The sequence below is a fragment of the Scophthalmus maximus genome, chromosome 10 (assembly GCF_022379125.1).
Source record: "Scophthalmus maximus strain ysfricsl-2021 chromosome 10, ASM2237912v1, whole genome shotgun sequence".
Taxonomy (NCBI): Eukaryota; Metazoa; Chordata; class Actinopteri; order Pleuronectiformes; family Scophthalmidae; genus Scophthalmus; species Scophthalmus maximus.
This window is the reverse complement of record NC_061524.1, coordinates 13748412-13767850: the sequence shown is the minus strand read 5'-3', so window position 1 is coordinate 13767850 and position 19439 is coordinate 13748412. Positions and strand designations below refer to the sequence as shown.

Sequence of the window (19439 nt, the reverse complement as noted above, 5' to 3'; positions counted from 1 at the left end):
TGACCTTCAGCGGTGAGCTCTTCCAGATGACATAACTGTTGATTAAAAAGGTAACTAGTTCAGGTCTATGCCTGGAAAGGACACATTGATTTACTTGATCATGACACGACAGCTGCTTTATCTTGTGCAAATCCCAGTGCAAGAGTAAGTAAGTAAAAAAAGAAACACAAATTGTATCTGTTATCTGTTATACAGTCTAGGCCCCAATCTCCTTTTTGCCTCTGCCCCATTAAACCAAGCAGTGGGACTACTTTCAACTCATTACAGGGCGTGTGTCTCTGATGTGTATAGTATACAGTTTAGTTTAGTGGAAGTGATCCCCCCCCCCCCCCTCTCAGATTGTTTCCTCTTTCAGACTGTGACCTCAAGAGGACTATTCAGTATCGGACATGGAAAATAAGAGTCTGTTATGTAAACTGAATGTTATGTTATAATTTCTTGTTGACTATTATACAACCCCTCAAGTTCATCTTGTGATGCTTGTGTGTGCGTCCTGATCCCGTAGGTTGCAAACCACTGGATCGAAAACTGTATTTTTTTCTCAGCACATGCTTTTTCTGTGTGTATGACGTATAAGGCCATAACAGACATTTAAACGCATGTAAACTGTGCACAAAGCAAGTCACAGAGCTTTAAATGCTGCTGATATTCACTGAACTGATGAAGAGACAACGTCTTTTCGACCACACATTTCGACAGCGTTCAGTGAGCTGCAGTCAGCATCCTGTTGCTGTGAGGAAACTGAGCCAAAACGTTGACGTGACATACACGAGACTGAACGTGACTGGCCGCTCCGGTGTCACAGTCTGTTTCTCCTGCAGGTAGTGTTTCCCCCATGATTCCCATGGCACCCCCATCAGCTGATGGGGTTGGCTTAAGGTTCGGTTCAGGTTGATTTAAGGGGGAAACCGACTTCAACACAACACCGTCATGATGTTCACCAGGCAACTCTAATTACTTTCTCTTGATCATTTTGACGATAAACAATACTTTTTGGACAATGTGTGACTTTCCAGCACTAGCCCACCGCTGTAATGAAGTGTGGCTTTGCAGGAATATTGACTGACATTATATTATGAGGAATCAGGTACCCTGGAGAAGTGTTCTACTTCCGAAAATCGACCAGATTCCCGTTCGGCCGGGACGGATTTACTAGACAAAACTTGTCTTTGTTTGTCTGTTTTTTTGTGCTTATGTGGAGTTTGTGTAGAGACTGGAGCTGATCTTTGGTTGATGTTGGCACACTCTATTTTCTACAGTAACGTTAGTGTACACTGTTGGGTGCAGGGGAGAGGAAGGAAGACATTAAGGGCAGAATTTAAAGGATGTGTCTGAGGTGCTCGCTCCTACAGTCAGTGCTACTGTAGGAGCGAGCACCTCAGACACATCCTTTAAATTCTCCTGGAAAATGTGGTCCTTTACGTAGAAGTCGGGGAGGTCTAATTTAGTTTTATTATGTCTCGCATAATGGCAATAAAAAAAAGGGATTTCTACCTGTAAATTGCCTCACATTCTTCACGTGAAGTTGCAAACATGACAAAACGGTGCATACGATTGAGCATGAGGCAAAATGAACCACAACAAAACTTTGATATCACCCTCCTCTCCAGCGGCATCTCATTGTGCCGGTTTATTAAAATGTGTGAATGTGTCAGTATAGGTAATGAAATCTAGAGTTGGACAAAAACACCATCAGCGCTCCTGCTCCCTTTTCACTTCGACAGAAACGCATTCGGATTGTTACTTACATCGACAGACATTGGCAGTTTCTCTGAAACTTTTTTCAAACAACTGCCCGAGGACACCATAAAGCCTCTCTCCGTCTAACACAAGCCTCTGATTCCGTGCCATCACTTTGAAGCTCTGCAGCACTGGCTTTTTAATCAGCTCACTTGCATTAAGCCGTATTTACCATGATGACTCGCATGGTCTGCCGCAGAGATAAATAGTGCGCATGTCTAAGGCAAGTGGTTGAGCCCGGAGACGAAATTCAGGGGATAATCGTGTATTAGCAATATTTTCCATGACAGAGGTGGCCATAGCGTCCTTTGATGGAACAAAACAGAGCAACATGGCACACATGATGCCGCGGTCCCAGAGGGGTGGAGGCTGACGGTCTACAGTCGCCGGGCTCCTCGGAGGAAATTAATATCAGCCAGGAAAGACAGTGAGAGGAGCCACACGCGGAGCTCCCAGTGTGTTTCGCCCTGCGGACGTGTTTCTCCATTAGCCTTCAGCGGTGGAAAACACTCCACCATTTTTGGGGTTCTTAACTCATTAAGTACTTTTCTGGGCCGGAGAGATGGCCGGAGCCCCTCCCGGCATTCGCTGATCACAAAGCGGCACAGGGCGTCGGCCCATTGCACGGCTCATGCAGATAGTCATGCGTGGTACCTCATTTACCCCTCGAGTGATTAAGAGTCTCCATTCCACTTGACCGGCAGGTTTCTCATCTGGAAAGTCCACGCAGAGCCAAGAATCAAACCAGCCCGTGTTGTTGCTGTGAAGAAACAACACTACAACAGTATCTACCGAGCCGCCATGTGGGAAACACCGCTGCTTTTTTGTCAGTGTTTGTTCTCATCGCTACACAACAACTTCTGGAAGGCAAAAAAAAAAAAAGGGAACACAGGTTAAGACATGTTTTATGGTTATATTCATGTTCTTGAAAAATTACTGATTTTGTTTTGGTTATTTTTTAGTTGTCTTTGTATTGTAATGACACTGGGCCTCACATTTCACATACAGTATAGCTGCACAGAGCTACGGCTTTCACACAATAGTCCAACAAACAATATCAATTTTGTATTTTTATTATAAAGAACAGGTGTTTAAAGACAAGTCAGACTGAAATCAAATGAAGATGGTCTTTTTATACATAATATTCTTTGTCACCACTTACATAGGTGTTGTGTGTGTTCGCTGGAGTTCAGTTTCAGGTTTTAGTTTCATATTTACATGAAAATTTGAATTTATTTAACAAAAACAAATCTATTTTGTTTTCCCCCCTTAAAAGCTCACGATTCAATTCACTGTCCACACAGACGCGTTTCCCTCTATGGGCGATTCCTCGTCCTCCGCGGTGCCGGCTGAGGTGTCCCACTGGTGGGATCGGGCTGAGGACACCCAGAGGTGAGACAGACGCCCGGAGGTCCTCTGAGACCCGGGTGGCCCCTGAGTCCAGGCTGGCCTACGTGTCCCCTCTCACCCTGATTCCCTGGCTGGCCATTGAAAGCTCTGCCAAGACGCCCGCGCTGACCTGGGTTTGAGGCAGAAGAGGTTGTTTAGGCGTCAGACTTCCCAGTCTGCTAAGTCAGTCGAGCTTTTTACAGATTCCAAGAACATATGAGAGTATTTATGGAGAAATATCATTTTTTTTCTTCTTTTTTTTTGGCAAGTAAGACACTGACTCCGCTCACAGTAACACATCTCCTCCATTCCATTGCAGAACAGACTCAGCTGAATATAGTTTGTAAAATGTTGCACAGGCCCAGATTTGGAAATGGATCAATTCTAAGGAGCTCATCAAACAACACGAAATCCTGGAAGATGACATTACCCTGTGGTCCCTGATCCCCAGTGTAGCCAGGTAGGCCATGACCCTTGGCTCCCTTATCACCTTGCTCTCCTCTGTCACCTGTAAACCACACACACACACACACACACACACACATACAAACAAACACACACACACACACACACACACACACACACACACACACACACACACACACACACACACACAGGAGTGTCAGCAGACATTGATGAAATTGTGCCCCAGGACAATGATCTGCTCAAGAACACGATATTCATGGTTTAGTGTTTATTAAAGACGTGCTACTGAGATCAATGTGAAATAAATGTTTTCCGCACCTTGTAAATATTCTTCGATGTCATTGCCTTGCCATGGAAATGGAGCATGACTGTGACATCAAGCTGCTGTTAGCCTGTTAGTTTTATTCAAGGCTGCTGTACAGTATTCGATTCGGTAGTGTAATACAGTGTGGCTCGTGAGTGGACACGTGTGGTCTGTCCAGTGGTGGAAAATATCTTCATTACATAATGTTAATTTACTTTTACTTCTCTTTACTTTACGGGGAAATATTGTACTTTGACTCCCCCTGCATAAAGAGTACTTTCATTTTTCTCACATTTTGCAAATGATACTTTTACTTGAATACTGTTCTCCAGTAAAGTTGGTGGACCTGTGAGAGACTGCTCTAAAATTTACTGGGCCAAAATTATGAGGTAAATGGCCAAATATGCTGACTGTTAGTCCCAGCTATGAAGTCCAGCTCCAAAAATTCGGGAAACTAACAATTCCCATAATTCAGCATGATAGCGTCCCTTTTTGTTAGACCCCCGCTGTCTGGCAAACGCCCACATCTTTAAAACAGGCTGGCAGTTAAAAAATGTGTGAAGTCCAAGGGCTGAGATAACCTCCCGATCACGTAGAATAAATGGTAATGATGCCCCAAGTCTGCTAAATAAGCAACATGTTATTCACCATATCAATTCTTTAAGGTGATGTTATGTTAGTGAGCTGTTTATAGCTTGTTGTCCTGCACCCCAGTGGCCACAATAATGCACTTTCAAGGATCTGAATTCTGTTTCTTGCTTTCTAAAACTAGCACTGGTGAATTATATGTCAATCATATTCATGAACATGTTTTGGCCACGGGCTGCACGGTGGTGTAGTGGTTGGCACTTTCGACTCACAGCAAGAAGGTTCTGGGTTCGAATCCCGGTTCAAACCAACCAGGGCCTTTCTGTGTGGAGTTTGCATGTTCTCCCTGTGTATGCGTGGGTTCTCCCCCAGGCTCTCTGGCTTCCTCCCACAGTCCAGAGACATGCAGAATGGGGTTAGGTAAATTGAAGACTCTAAATTGACCGGAGGTGTGAATGTGAGAGTGAATGGTTGTTTGTCTCTGTATGTGGCCCTGCGACCTGTCCAGGGTGAACCCCGCCTCTCGCCCAATGTCAGCTGGGATTGGCTCCAGTGACCCTTAAATGGATAAAGCGGTAGATGATGGATGGATGGATGGATGGATGGATGGTTTTGGCCATGTTTGTTCTCCACACCTGTTGCTCCCTTGCGGCCCGGTTCTCCGGCTTCTCCGTAGAATCCCTGCAGGCCCACTTCTCCTTCAACGCCATCGTTACCAAGGTCACCCTGACGACATCATCAATAGGAAAATGCACCGTTAATCTTTTGTGTGATTTCAGTGTAAACCTTGCATTAGTTTAGGTTCCATTCAACTCTGACCGGCTCTGTTTAGAAAAGAAAAGAAAAGGCCTGAACAGATTCTTTTGGGGTTATCATTCAACACGGTGTAGGAAAAAAACATTGCACAGTAATGGTACATCACTGTTCATGGTTTGGCTTTAAACACCACAACATGAGGCTTTCTGGCCATAATCTAATATAGTGGAATTTTTTTTTATGTAGTAATGGTTTCAAGAGCATTAATCAGACTCAGAGAGTCTTTGTGATTAAAGAAGTTGTGGAACATGAATTGGTTCTACACTGCATAATAATGTGGAAAAGGATTTGCAATCCAAGGACAGCCTTGATACTCTCCAAAACCCATCCGGCACAGACCGGGTGTCTGGTGTGCGACTCCTTATTTGTCCTCATAGAGACGTGGAAAGTCGTAATGTTTTCATTCCAAGCTTTTCTGCCAAATACTTCAGCTCTCTTAGTCCAGTCCAGGACCTTGCAATGCGTCTGAGTTTTACTCAGCCAGGGGGACAAAAGAGAACAATGTATGGAGAAATTCCTGCGCTCCACCAGTGTGTCTTGGCTAAAGGTCTGCAGGAGGTGACGTGACACACGGAGCAAGGATTTTTTTCAAAAAGAAGAAGTCAATACAGGCTGATTAACATTAAAACAATTAAAACCTAAACTATAAATGCTCACTTGAGGCCCCGGGGGTCCGCTCTGTCCGGGGGGACCAGGGGCACCCATGGGCACGTCCCCGTACAGAGGACAAACAGCCGCACAGGTCCTCTTCACTGAGTTGGCAAAGGTGGACATCTGCTCCAGCACCACTCTCTGACAGACCTCGATCACATGCTGAGCAGGCAGTGTCGGGCCCTGTGGGACAAATCAATAGCACATCCATCACTGGAGGTGACCCAAAGCGCGGGACATGCAATACGGAATATTATGACATGACAGGGCACGCTCGAGCGGTGGCTGCCTCTCAGAGGAAAAGGCTGCAAACATTCGAAGCCAGCAATATTTCCTGAGGCCCATTATGGATTTATAGCCACACTAAATGAAACCCTTGCTGTGAGTCACTACTGACTACAGACTAATGAGAGACTCTTTAAATGTGTTTTTTGACACTGGAGTTGTTACCAAACACAGCGTCTGTGCCAGTCAGTGTAATTACTCTTGCAAATGATTACCCCGCCGTTTCTGTACCATCTTTCACAGAGAGATTGACTTACATCCAATAAGCAGTGACTGAAGAGCAACATACATTAAGTATAAATCTATTCGGTCTTATCAGCAAAAAACAAAACAATGATTCAGAGGCTTGTATTTTACTCACTGGTGGACCTGGGGGACCCTGAAAGCCATCTGGTCCTCCTTCACCTCGAATCCCCTTGACTCCGACAGGACCTGAACGTCCAGGGGGGCCTGCTGAGCCGCGCTTCCCCCGTCCTCCCTGGGGACCCTGCTCCCCCCGGTCTCCAACCTACAGAACAGGTTAACAACTTCAACAGAGCTAGATTCAGGACACAGATCCGTCGGAATAGGAGGAGGAATCCGTTTGGTATGGACACAAGTTTCAGGGAAAGCAGAAACAGCCTAGGATGAATATGAATATGAAAAGTGAAAAATTAAACACAGCAACCGACAGGGTCGTGTTAATATCTGGGTGTATGGACAAACTGGAGATGTTTATGTAAACCCAGACAATACCTGGGAAATGTGCAGGATTCATTGTGGCGCAATTGTGGGTGTTATTATCACATCTACAGATGCCTCAAATATGTATGGAATGTGATCTGATGGGTTGATATTAGATTTTTCTGACTATTCAGTCAGACCAAATCACATCTCACCTTTCCTTTTGGGCCCTTGACTCCTGTCTCTCCCTGTGGAAAAGAACAAATTCATGTTAAGAGAAAGAAAAAAACCAAGAATAGGACATAACGAGGAAAAGAGATGATGACGTTTCTGGGGCAGTACCTCAGAACCTTTACTTCCTTGGATTCCCTGGATTCCTGTGTCACCCTGCACAAGTCAAATGAAAAATACAGTGTTGTGAAGCTTCAAATATTTGCTTTATCAGGATTTCAACATTTTCATTCACGAGTGAACAGAGCATCTATTGAACAAGTGCAGCTACGCTAAAAGTAATTTTAGACTCTGAGTCTATTTTAAGGGGAATTCTGAATACCACTAACACATGATATGTGTTATCATGAATGATTGTTCTCTATTGCCTGTATTTGATATGCCTCTGAGCTGAGGATTTTAGATTTGGATTGGATCATTTCATTGTTTTGTGTTTTTTGTTTAACTTACTCCAATTTTTTAAAGTAGCAGCAGTAAAAGTACGCATTGTTGTGTCTTAACGTGACACAAATCGGGGCGGGTACATAAGAAGTGCATTACCCTGAAAAAAACTTTCAACGCGTTGTTTTGTTTGTCAGAATCATTTGCCATAAATCCTGTATGATTATAAACTGATCCTTCACTGCGTTTCCTCCTAAGAGCCACATGTTAAGCCTACAGCAGGTGAGTGCTCTTTCTGTTTCTTGTGTGAAACCAACGTTTCCCAACGTGGGGCTGACCAAACCTGTCGATGAGCAGTAACAGTCAAATCACTGGCTGTGTCACGTTGTTATCCATTCTGTATTCATGAAATCAAACCCTCCTCTTTCATCAACCCCGTTTGATTCATCATCACATGCACGGTTCCCAACCCTCCTCTGGTATTGGGTTGTCTACACGAGTCACTGGATATGAACACTAGTGGTCATCCCACTGCGGGATGGCGCCTTGTTGTAGAACGGGTATGAGAATCAAGGATTGAGTAATTATGTCAGTATGTATAAAAACATGATTACCAGCTGCAACAGTGTGGCTGGTATTGTTTTCTCCCTGTGGCTCTGTGTGTGGCGTCAACATGACAAAAAGTGATCCTGGTCACACCCACTGTGGCTGGAGCTACTGTACCACAGAGGTGGTTTTCAGTACTTTGACAGGATATTATATGTCTGCCTTTCTGTCCGTGGACAGAATTTGTAACGATAATAGCGTCACAAACGTGAAATATAGAATCGCAAAAACTGTACGGGTGTTCAGTTGAGATAAAAATGAGTTTGAATATGGATCATGGCCCAACCCATGTGAACTGATAATGCAATTATTACTGCTGAATACTCAGGTCGGAACATGGACATGTTGACGGGCGTCGCGGCTGGTGTGATCCCATCGCAAGAGGGTCTCTAGTTTCTTATCAATACTTCCGCCATTCAACGTTTTACAATCAATTCTACATTTAACATCTCACACATTAACTCACAAAGTGGAATAGTTAGAATATAATGTTTACTTCTTTTAAATGATAATAACATAGATTTTGTATGGCACCTTTCAAGGTACCCAAGGCTGTATACTGGTATGTGTTAGGAGAACATACCAGTGCCAGCTTTATACGCCATGTGAGTTTGGATATTTCTTTTATGATAGTTTTTTTGCTTTTACAATATGCCACAAAAAACTTCAACAGCTGAAAAGCAGTGTCTGCAGGAATATCTGGCTCTTTAATCAGTGTGGGACGTTCTGTAAACACAGAAAACAGGTCCCGAGGGGGAGTTCAGCAACGGTTGGGACCTCCTGTCCAGATGGGGAGAATAGGACAGACTGAGCCGACATGAGGGCTCCGGCCTCTCGATGGTGGATTATTATCAATATGCTCATGGAAAAAAACGGGCGACGATACGTCAATCGAAGGAATTACTAAATTAGTATCATTCAGAAGATTGACAAGTATCTCAGTTGACCTTTGATTATTACCTAGGAAATACATTTCCAAAAGACTCGAGATCAAACCGGGATTCAAGAGTAACCACATCTTCAAATTCAACATTTCAAACGGCTCAGTAAATAATTCCACAACAAAAAAACTGTGCCATTAGTCATTTTGCCTTCCGATTATTTGTCTATTATCTATATTTATTTCTCTAATGCGTAATGGATAAGGATGTATTACCTTGGGCCCTGGTTTTCCAGGCACACCCACGTGTCCCTGTGAAGAGATGACAAGGTTTAATGGCTTGAAGAAAATGAACTAGTGTTTGGAGGAGTCTAGAAGATTCATCTGGAGCACTCACGGTTGGTCCCGGTGGGCCAATGAATCCAGGTCTTCCTGGCTTCCCTGCAGAACCCTTGTAACCTCTTGGGCCCTCGAGAATAAAACATTTATTAAACCGACCTAAGGGACTGCTTTATTCTTGTAGCTTTCCTTTAAGACGGCAAACTACTTTACATACAAAATATATTGTGCGCTTGTCTTCCCTGATGGAAATGCCTGAAAAAGTGACTTACAGTTCGGCCTTGGGGACCCATTTCTCCTGCTGGCCCCAGGGTGCCTTTCTCCCCCTGTAAAAAGACACAAATGGCAACGAGCTTACTGCCAAAGAGTAGTAATTTATACATGTATTCACATAACCCCCAAAAAGATCTGTGAGTTACCTTTGTTCCAGATCGTCCAAGTTTTCCACTCAGACCTTGTGGACCTTGATAAGCCTGTGTGGAACAGATGACACTCATTTGAAGACAAGTGCACTGCTTCCATAATTCAACATGAAGACGTCATTATAAGCAGAATATAATACCTCTATTCCTAGATCGCCATCTCTGCCAGGCAAACCCGGATCTCCAATAATGCCCTAGGGAGACACTAGTATTATTATTACAGAACAGACAAATTATTCTGGGAGTGTGTGTGAGCACACGGGTGAGAGGCGCTGCTGTGCCAGCTGTGAATTACCTTCGGCCCGACGGTGCCAGCTCTGCCCACGGCACCTGGGATGCCCTAGTTTTCACATATAAAAATAGAATCCATCGAAATTGAAAAAGTAACACCTTCAAATCTTTGTGATGTTTGTAAATCAAACAAAATCAACAGGGACACATGATGTGGGGATTATTTTGTGATACATACAGGCTTCCCCTTCGCTCCAGAACCTCCCCTCTCTCCAGGATCTCCCACAATTCCCTGTCGAGTTAATGCAAAAGAAGTTACGATTTCACATTATATGCGACACCATTGATTCAATTCGCAAGATGGTGAACCAGCGAGCCTTCCCTTCATATATAACAGAGGAGCTCATCATTGTGGTTGAGGCCCTTCTTGCAGTGACTCACAAGCTTAACTTGATATTGTTCGTGGACCTCAAATCTCCAGCCACATGAACTGACATTGTTTATGGAGACGGCAGAAGCGCCAAAAACGCCGCTGTATTCCAGTGTTTGACCACATTAACAATGATTTACTGGCTCTCCACTGTTCACATGAGGGGAATCTGAAGACCCAAGAAGACTTTAAGAAGGCCTTATTATAGATTATGGTACAGGGAATTCAATAACAACCCACCTGCTTTCCTCTGGGCCCAGAACGCCCCGTTGCACCAGTAGTCCCTTTATTCCCCTTAAAAAGAAATGCATGGTGGAGTTCAATTTCAGTATTCCATGGACAAAAAGAAGACAGAGAAGGGAAGGGAATATGAATACCTTAACTCCCTGAAACCCGGGAATCCCTTCGTATCCCTTTTCGCCTGTGGCGCCCTTGGAGGAGTCCAAAATGTTAGCAATACAGTCATTACAGGATCACTTGTAAAAGGACTTAGCACTGAGTCTGGGAAGGTTAACTTACAACTTCTCCTGGTTTCCCAGTCTCTCCCAGGTCCCCGGGTGGTCCACGAACTCCCTGTAATTACAGTCAAAATGTTGACATTGAACACCTCTGAGTTATTCATTGAGGGGTATAAAAACTTTAGACAAAAGAATCCTGCTCAAAAATCCAATGAAAAGTTTGCAACTTCATTATCTGGCTGCCTAATTGAACAGATCTAATTACAAGTTGAACCCAGCGCAGATGTTTACCTTGAACCCTGCAGCGCCGTTCAATCCTGCCAGCCCCTTGGGACCTCTGTCTCCCTGTTAACACAAAATCTCATTAATGCGCGAGTTGTATAAAATTTCACGGTAAAGAAAAAGATGAATCTGAGCGCGATGAATTACCGCTTGGCCCCAGAGTCCTCTCATTCCTTTCTCGCCTTTGATTCCCTCTTCCCCCTGAGGACGTGTGCGTAAAGTTTCATTAGTGCGTTTTGAAAACAAGCCAAGCTGAAGTGTGGGCCCCGACAGGAGCACGTAAAGGCCAATATTACCTTTGGGCCCGTCTCGCCAATGTTGCCATAGTCTCCTGTCTTCCCCCTGATCCCCTGCAAGACACGTTGGACTTCACCACAAGCAACACTTTGAGATCAGCCTGTTTGTGGATCGAACCAGCTCGTGAAACGGAGCTCAAAACATGCACGTGAGGGCGAGAGAGAGAGAGTCACCGATGAGATTAGACTTTGGAGGCATCCGACAGAGAAACTGGACATGACGGCATTGGCTCCTTCAGTGAAATACTCAGAGAGCAGCTGGGGATTTGTTTCTTTTCTGCTGACGGATCCCAAAGAACACGAAATGTAACAAAGGCGAAATTTTGTGACAGTGGAGGCAAGGGGTCAGCCGCTGGGAAAGTGTAAATTCACAAGCTTTAGAGCAGCAGCCTCGCTCCGATGTCCATACATACATATCATACAACAGATAATAACAAAATAAGAGCTCCACTTACATTTAGCCAGCTGGATGTTGCTGAGCTACTGTACTTACAGTACAAGCTGCTGACTGTAGCTTCATATTTAGCGGTCATGAAGGTGGTATCTCTAATTCTAAAAAGAATTTAATTGTTGCATTATTTCAGAAAACAAGTGAGGAAAGAGACGTTGTTGGTTTTAAGAGGCGGGGGGGGGGTTCGAGCCTGGGGGGATGTTTCTCTCTGTTTGCAGTCACCTGAAGCTCTTCATGTACCGCGCAAACATAAGATCAGCCCTCTCATCGGACTGAAGGCATTTGGAGGATTTGTTTGACATAAGCTCTGAAAATCACGTGACAAAATGAACATAATTAAGTTTGAAAAGTGAACATGCCGTAAATCTCAGTCGCACTCACACACTGTGCTCTTTCAGCAGGATTCAGGAAACATTAGTCACTGACACAACCGAAAAACGGACCATTATTGTTTCCACAGATGCTGACGTCCCTGGTAGTAGGGGGACAGGCATGTTTTCCACTTGGCTGTGTTTCACTGATTCAACAAACAGATCACACTACGCCAGGACGCCTTTCTGTTGTCAGTTTATTTGACCATCTCACCCGACGCACTTCCAAAGCAGCGTCGGCCGGACGCGGGCTTGAACCTCAGGGATTGGCCGACAGCGCGGCCAGAGGCATGACCGTGAACTTTACAACGCTTCCAAGGCGGGTATAGCCCCGAAGAGGAAAAAGGACCACCCACCGCCCCAAATGGACAGTTCATGTCTCTGTGCCAGGAAATGCCCTCACTCGGATGCCAGCAGGGGAGGAGATAAACATGTTGGGGCTCCGTGATTCACAAGCTGGCGCGAGGTCAAAGCTCTAACAAGTTACACAAGGCCGATTCCCAGATGAGCCACAGCTGCAAGCTCGGGACATTAACATGTAGCATGTTCAGCTCTGGAAATGTGCTCTGGGCGAACAGCGCGACACATTTGAGTGTGCTGAGGCAGCGAGGGGGTGGATTCCCTTCATAAATAAACACTGTAAGACATCACATGTGTACAAAAAAAAAAAAATCCTTCTCCTTCAAACACATGTTCCCTGCACTGGTTGCCCCAACGGAGCGGTGGGCTGCCGAGCATCACGGAGGCTCACAAGTCACCGATTCAAAGTGGACATGATCAGCAGTCTGCGGCGCCCAGGCAAACACAGCGTGAGCGCGTCGTTCGATCAATCATCTGTGCGTCATTGGGTCACGCAGAGGGATTCTTTGTTCGTTCTCATTTTCTCAAAATATTTCCTCTATTTAACGGTTTGGTCTCGTTGCGGTGACTTAATTAGTCTTATCCTCAAAAATTAAAAACATTCAAGGAACAAAACATCCGATCCAATTTCACAGAGTAGCAGTGTAGACTAATGCCCACTCATTGCCAGACACTGGGAGGGTATGGTTATTGCTCAACTGCTTGGTTTTCCTGTGTGTGTGGGATTCATTACATTTGGCCCCGTTTCCTCCGAATGGGAAAAAAAGCAAAGCCGTAACAAATCCTGTGATCTCTCGCCAGCTTGAGTTGAAGCCTATATTCAAAACCAGTAGATCCCGTGTTTGATGCAAATGGTTATTTCAGGGCTGCAAAAACAACTTTATTGTCACATTGCGTTTATCTTGGCCTCCTCCCGGAATCTTTTTGCAAAGCAGACATGAGTTGTCAAACTGTGAAAGGAGCCCCTGTGTTTACTATCGCTAAGCACTCCGGCTTGCCGATCTGTTCCAAGCCTGTCGTGTCTCAGTTGTAACATCTATTGCCATTTATCCCCAGCTTCACTGCTGCCTCATGAATGCAAGTTTTACAGTGTCACAATTCAGTTTAATTCTTTGCTGTCCATCAAGAGGAAGGGGGTGCTGCTCACACTGAGAATCCACAGTAAAAACGCATCCTGTGTAAGGTTTGATATCTGCATGACAGAGAGACATTTATTTACCCAGTTTCCTTGTCTTCCTTGGTCTCCCCCTTTGCCTGGAAGACCCCTGTGACCCTGGAGAAGAAATAAAAACATGTCAACACAGACTCAACTTGTCTCATCAGTATGTTCAGCCTAGTTTCACAGTGCAGGTACCTTTGGCCCTGGAGGTCCCTGAATGCCTGCCTGTCCGTGCATACATTTGCAAGATGCTCTTCCAGCTGTTAGACCGATCTCTGCGTACCCTCCACACTGTCATGGACAGAAAAAAGAGAGTGGCTTGGAAACTCCAAACCGAACTGTAACAGAGGGAGCAAAAACAATGGTGAATCCCAGGTCGACTCACCACACTGGAGAGCTCACAGCAGCCCTCCGAGTACGGCTGCTCTGGGTCGCATGACACATCCATCTGCTGGAGGTCCACCTGGAAACACAGGGGAGGTATTGTGAGAATCTACAGTTGTAATCCAAATCAAGGGGAGTTGATATATAACTTAGAATATATGTAAAAAAAAAAAAAAAAAAATATAGAAAGCTGTCAACATACAGACACGGAACGATCCCCTGCTGCCCGCTTGACGATGGATGTGTACCCCCGGTGGATGGCTGGCCTCGACCCATCAATGGACTCCACGCTGACCTCTTCGCAGTCTATCAGCAGCTTCACCTGTCTGCCCTTCACGCTCAGCGCCAACTTGTGCCACTCTCCATCAAACAGTTTTTCCACACCGTGGAAGGTCCTCAGCATCTGGCTCCCCTTGGGGCTGGTGTAGAAGAAGTCCAAAGAGCGCCCGTCGCCCTGGAAACGCAGGCCCACTTGATCCCGCCCCTCGGGGTCGCTGACCTGCCACAGGTTCCAGGATCTCTTGGCAGTGTCCTTGGTCACCTTGAACGTGGCGATGACGGAGTAGTCGGAGGGAAGTCCGTCTGGATACACGTCACTGCGGCACAAGAGCGGGGTTTATGGTGCTGGATAGCAGCATACAGCGGCTGCTGTCTTCACAAAAAACAAAACAATTAATGGCTTATGTGGGAACATATGGGTTTTATTTTTAGAAGAATGTGCATAAGCTGATAGAAGTCTATGAGAAAATGACTCTACTTGATTTATATCTTCAGTAAACATTTTCCTGATGCGCTTATGGTTCGATCTCTAGTTTCAAGTCTTCTTCAATACAGCATGATGTACATTTTGTAAATGACGGTCCCACTTAGAGTAAAATAGACGATAAAGCACCGTATGCATTGGGGGCGTTGACAAAGCGTGTGATTGACAGCTAGTACCGTCCAGTGGGTCACAGGTCACGGTTGTAGGTGGACATACACTGAGCTAAACACTGACATGAGAATGCTAAAAACCATCCATGTATCAGTGGTGGACTGATGCCGACACTGTTATCTTCAGAGCAAGGCTGCTAGCATTGAGACACCTGAGGGGGAAATGATATTGAGGTTTTTCAAAGTGTTACTGTTATTTCCCAACTCTGCATGAGAAATCGTAGCTTAAAAACCCCTTAATCCCTTGTTTTTGCCCCCGGGCTCCTAACTTCTCCCCTTGCATGTAGCCTGCAGGTGCACTCCGGGACCCTGTGACATCATCGTTGGGCGGGGTTACGGGGACAACACTGCCTTTCAACCTGGTGTTAAATTACTCAACAACGGGTAACCTAGCACCAGTCTTGAAAGGTTGAGCGTTCCGAGTCCGCCTCACCTCTGACCACACGCGGCACCACTGATACAGTATGTGTGTCTGGGTGTGTTCAGAAGTGCACCTGCAACACACCTGACGGTGATGTCACAGTGTATTGACCCCCATACACACATATACACACACACACACACACACACACACACACACACACACACACACACACACACTGCAGCCAGGTGAGAAGATAAAATACTACACACTTTTTGTGTTTCCCTTTGAATCATTGAGATTGACTAGGTCAGGGAGTCTAGTACTGTTTACCTCATGCTCTTGCGTAGATGGATGGAGGGGTTGACGCGGTAGGCCACCACCTCGGGTTGAGAGCCATCCACCCTCCTCACTCCTCTTGACTCGGGCACGTGGAACTCTTCCAGGAGATCGAAACCTCACGGCACAAACACTGAGCTCAGTTTGACATCGCGGTGATTAAGCATCAAAGGTGCTGGACTTCTTCTGAATCTTACGTCAGCGCTGATATCACCTTTTTTTTTTTTTTTTTAAATAGCTGCATCACTCATTCTTCAGTCCTTAATAATAACATCTCTTCACAGGTGTAATGAGGTCATTTATTGAATGTATTAACATGAAGAGGAAGCTCATTCTGCTGATGTCAGAATGTGCTCAGCGTGGCTGCGGTGTTTCCTCTCAGGCTAACATGTACAGATGGAAGCTGGTGAAAGACTTGAGTAGAAAATAACTAAGAATACTGATACTGCACCTAGTCTGCAATAATGAGAAGAAGAAAAAGATTCCTGCTACTGGGGTGTTAACAAATTGTTAATGTTATTTTAGGTGCAAGTGTGCAGAAAGATGTTTTTTTTTTCTGTGAAATCTCTAACTGAAATCTGCAGTCTCATCAGAGATGTGTTTAACTGTGTATTACAGTTGATACATAGTATTAACTGTAATCCAAATAGTATGGGTATCAACAATACACGTGTATTTCTGATTTTTAACTAAATGGTTAACTGGTTTATTTATGGTAACAGAGAGACTTTAGTTCCAGGGCCTCAAAGGTTCATACACACTGCTTAACCCCAGCATGACCCCCTGACTCCTGTGTGTCTACATGGACACAGAGAGCAGGGAATATGATACTGGGTCGCCTGCTGTGAAAGCAAATGATGGACTATGAACTGAAAAACACTGACATCTGCTGGCCAAGGTACTGAAGTACACTGACATCTGCTGGCCAGGGTACTGAAGTACACTGACATCTGCTGGCCAAGGTACTGAAGTACACTGACATCTGCTGGCCAAGGTACTGAAGTACACTGACATCTACTGGCCAGGGTACTGAAGTACACTGACATCTGCTGGCCAGGGTACTGAAGTACACTGACATCTGCTGGCCAGGGTACTGAAGTACACTGATATCTGCTGGCCAAGGTACTGAAGTACACTGACATCTGCTGGCCAGGGTACTGAAGTACACTGACATCTGCTGGCCAAGGTACTGAAGTACAATGTTAAACCTGTGGGGGGTTTATACACAACATTATATTGTGTATAATAAGTTTGTTTTGAACAGAGAACCCCTGACTGTGATTAGAAATTTCTTAATAAAGATAGCAGCAGCAAATATTCACTTGTGGGCAACTCTACAGAACCATCACATAGTGTTCGTGTTGTTTCTCTGCAAAAGGAAATATGCTGCAGTCCTCAGCCGAGTAATGGAGAAAGTTAAATACTTACTTGACAACTTTTGACACTGGGCCAGTCCCAGGAAGACAAGGAGTGACGCAAACACCAGCATTTCTTTGTAGACTGGCATTTTCCAATTTTGGGATGTCAGGGGCTACAAGTGCCTAAAGTACAGCAGTTCAATAGATCAGTGCTTCAACAAACCAGAAGGTTGCATATACAGTAGTGTAGTCGTACAGTTCACTTGAATGTTTGGCAAAATTGCGCATTTCTACTGTTTACATACATTTTACATGTAGAAATAGTAGTTAAATAGTAAAAAAAATCAAAAACAGAATTAAATAAAAAAGGGAATATTCAAATCATAATAATACTAGGCCTAACCAACTGTAAGATCCCATCAAAGGGAGTGAAAACTTTTTAAAATATTTGAAAATCTTTGATACCATAAAACATGAGGTTTTATAATCAAATTATCTGATAAAATGATCGTCCTACAACACCTACAACCCACCCACAAAAGCAATATCAAAGATGTTTCCACTGAATTGTTTCATCCGTGCAAACATTGTTAACTTTCACTCATTTAGACAACACAACTACACTAATCTGCTTTGTCCTGTTTGTTTAGCAAACCTGGCATCATAGACAATACCAATTTGTATCGTTTTTACTCCCTTACCATTATTTCTTTTGATCCACAAAAGTAAATATAAGATATTCCTAAGATAAGAGATTATTTTATTCGTCCCCCAATGGGGAAATTTAATATAATATGAGAATTACTTACATATTCTTGAAAAAAAAATACAGAGTCGCGGGGCTCCTGTAGATGGATCTTTTCCAGTTCCCGGTGTGAAGATATGTGGCCTCTCTAAAGTGCCATCCCTGGGCCAGTGTGTTGGAGCTGAACAGGAGGACCAGTCAACCTAGAAGCTCTGGGTCCTCAGAGGTGCCTGGCCCCTGAGCTCCGCTCCACCTTTGGTCCCCAGGGGATCTGCCTCTTCTCATAGGCCAGTTACACCTACAGTTCAGCCACCGCGGGATAACACAGTCCGGCAAACCGATTCATCATGTGAGCGACGCGTAGGGGAACACAGCCGGGCCTTTGAGCAGGTTGAGGCCGCTACAAGAGGAAAATAAGGCAAATGCTGAAGAATGAGCCTGCTACGTTTTGCTCAGAGTAGCCGTCGTAAAAAAACAAACAGAAAAAATACATTTTTTTGGGGTGTGCGTTCATTTAAGACGGCGTTTTACAGTCGGCCCTCACTGAGAGAAAGATGTAGTATGTCACAATTACACACAAGATGCTCTGCAAACATTCCACCCGGAGAAAAACCACACCTTCAGACTGAAACCCCTGCCACTAGGCTATACAGAGGAACTGTTGTAAAAGTAGGTACAGATTTAAATATATAAGAGAAAATGTCAAAATGAAAAGAAAGATATTAATCTTTTAAGTGTTGTAACTCATAAAGCAATTGCATTAATTAAGCCCAATTGGTCTTGAGAGTGATGAAAGTTACCAGAAACGGTTTTCTACTTTCCAGTGTGAAGTCACCAGCTTGGTCAGTTGTGGCCAACATTCGCTATTTAGCACCAATTAGCTGTAGCTTGTACATTGTGAGGTTTTGAGGCATTCGGTCCAAAGCCGATGACGTGTGATGACTGCGCAGTTTCAAAAATCTAAAGGATATCGACTGCATCTTCCGGGGAATCCCAAATATCTGTGCAAAATGTCGGGGCCAATCTATGACCTAGACAGATTCAAATGTCGGCGTTGGTGCAAGATGATAAATCAGCGGAAATCGCCAAAGTCAGAAGAGTTGCTCTCAGACTGTGAACTGAAGTCTGGACATTTTCCTGAACTTTTATCCCTTCCAGGCCCCAAATAAAAAAAAAAGGGGAAAATGTCAGAGTCAGCCCATATATGAGAATACAACGGGAAAATCTCGGGGAATTTCCGAGCGTGCGAGCGGGTCATGTCTTGCCTCCTCTCTGCTCGCTCTGCCCAGCCGCCCCCGAATCCCCCGGGGAAATGTCCCTGCTGTTGTGAACGCGTCTGACTCGGACGACCTCACACTGCGTTCATCATGTGCAATCGGCAAACTCGGGAAAATGTCCACGAAGTCGTGTCCGGAATCTTCAATCTATGTAAAAGATAATAATTAAAAAAGCAACATTTTACAAAATGTCCCAACAATCCTCCAGAGGCTGTTGAGACACTGACAGGCTGATGCTTCCATTGCTGCTATAGGAGCATGACTAATAAAAAGAGGTAAAAAA

General features: G+C 44.6%; 1 protein-coding gene across 1 annotated transcript; it reads right to left on the bottom strand.

The window, feature by feature from the left end:
* Positions 1-2797: 2797 nt before the first annotated feature.
* zmp:0000000760 (collagen alpha-1(IX) chain) lies at positions 2798-18478 on the bottom strand. Its single transcript, XM_035605204.2, has 27 exons — positions 17944-18478; positions 17205-17317; positions 15771-15894; positions 14346-14739; positions 14145-14222; positions 13955-14050; positions 13820-13873; positions 11419-11472; positions 11270-11323; positions 11132-11185; positions 10902-10955; positions 10760-10813; positions 10623-10676; positions 10191-10244; positions 10017-10061; positions 9862-9915; positions 9719-9772; positions 9572-9625; positions 9358-9429; positions 9237-9272; positions 7205-7249; positions 7078-7110; positions 6561-6707; positions 5921-6097; positions 5083-5173; positions 3560-3637; positions 2798-3259 (listed from the first exon to the last, which is right to left on the bottom strand). The coding sequence occupies exons 2-27, from the start codon at positions 17281-17283 to the stop codon at positions 3057-3059; spliced, it is 2292 nt and encodes a 763-aa protein (XP_035461097.2). The 5' UTR covers positions 17284-17317; positions 17944-18478; the 3' UTR covers positions 2798-3056.
* Between the last annotated feature and the right edge of the window lie 961 nt (positions 18479-19439).

Coding starts and splice junctions, on each gene's coding strand:
- zmp:0000000760 (XM_035605204.2), bottom strand. CDS start 17,283: ATGCCAGTCTACAAAGAAATGCTGGTGTTTGCGTCACTCCTTGTCTTC. Junction 14,223..14,345: donor CAGGGGATCGTTCCGTGTCT/GTATGTTGACAG, acceptor CTGTGTTTCCAG/GTGGACCTCCAGCAGATGGA. Junction 11,324..11,418: donor TTGGCGAGACGGGCCCAAAG/GTAATATTGGCC, acceptor ACACGTCCTCAG/GGGGAAGAGGGAATCAAAGG.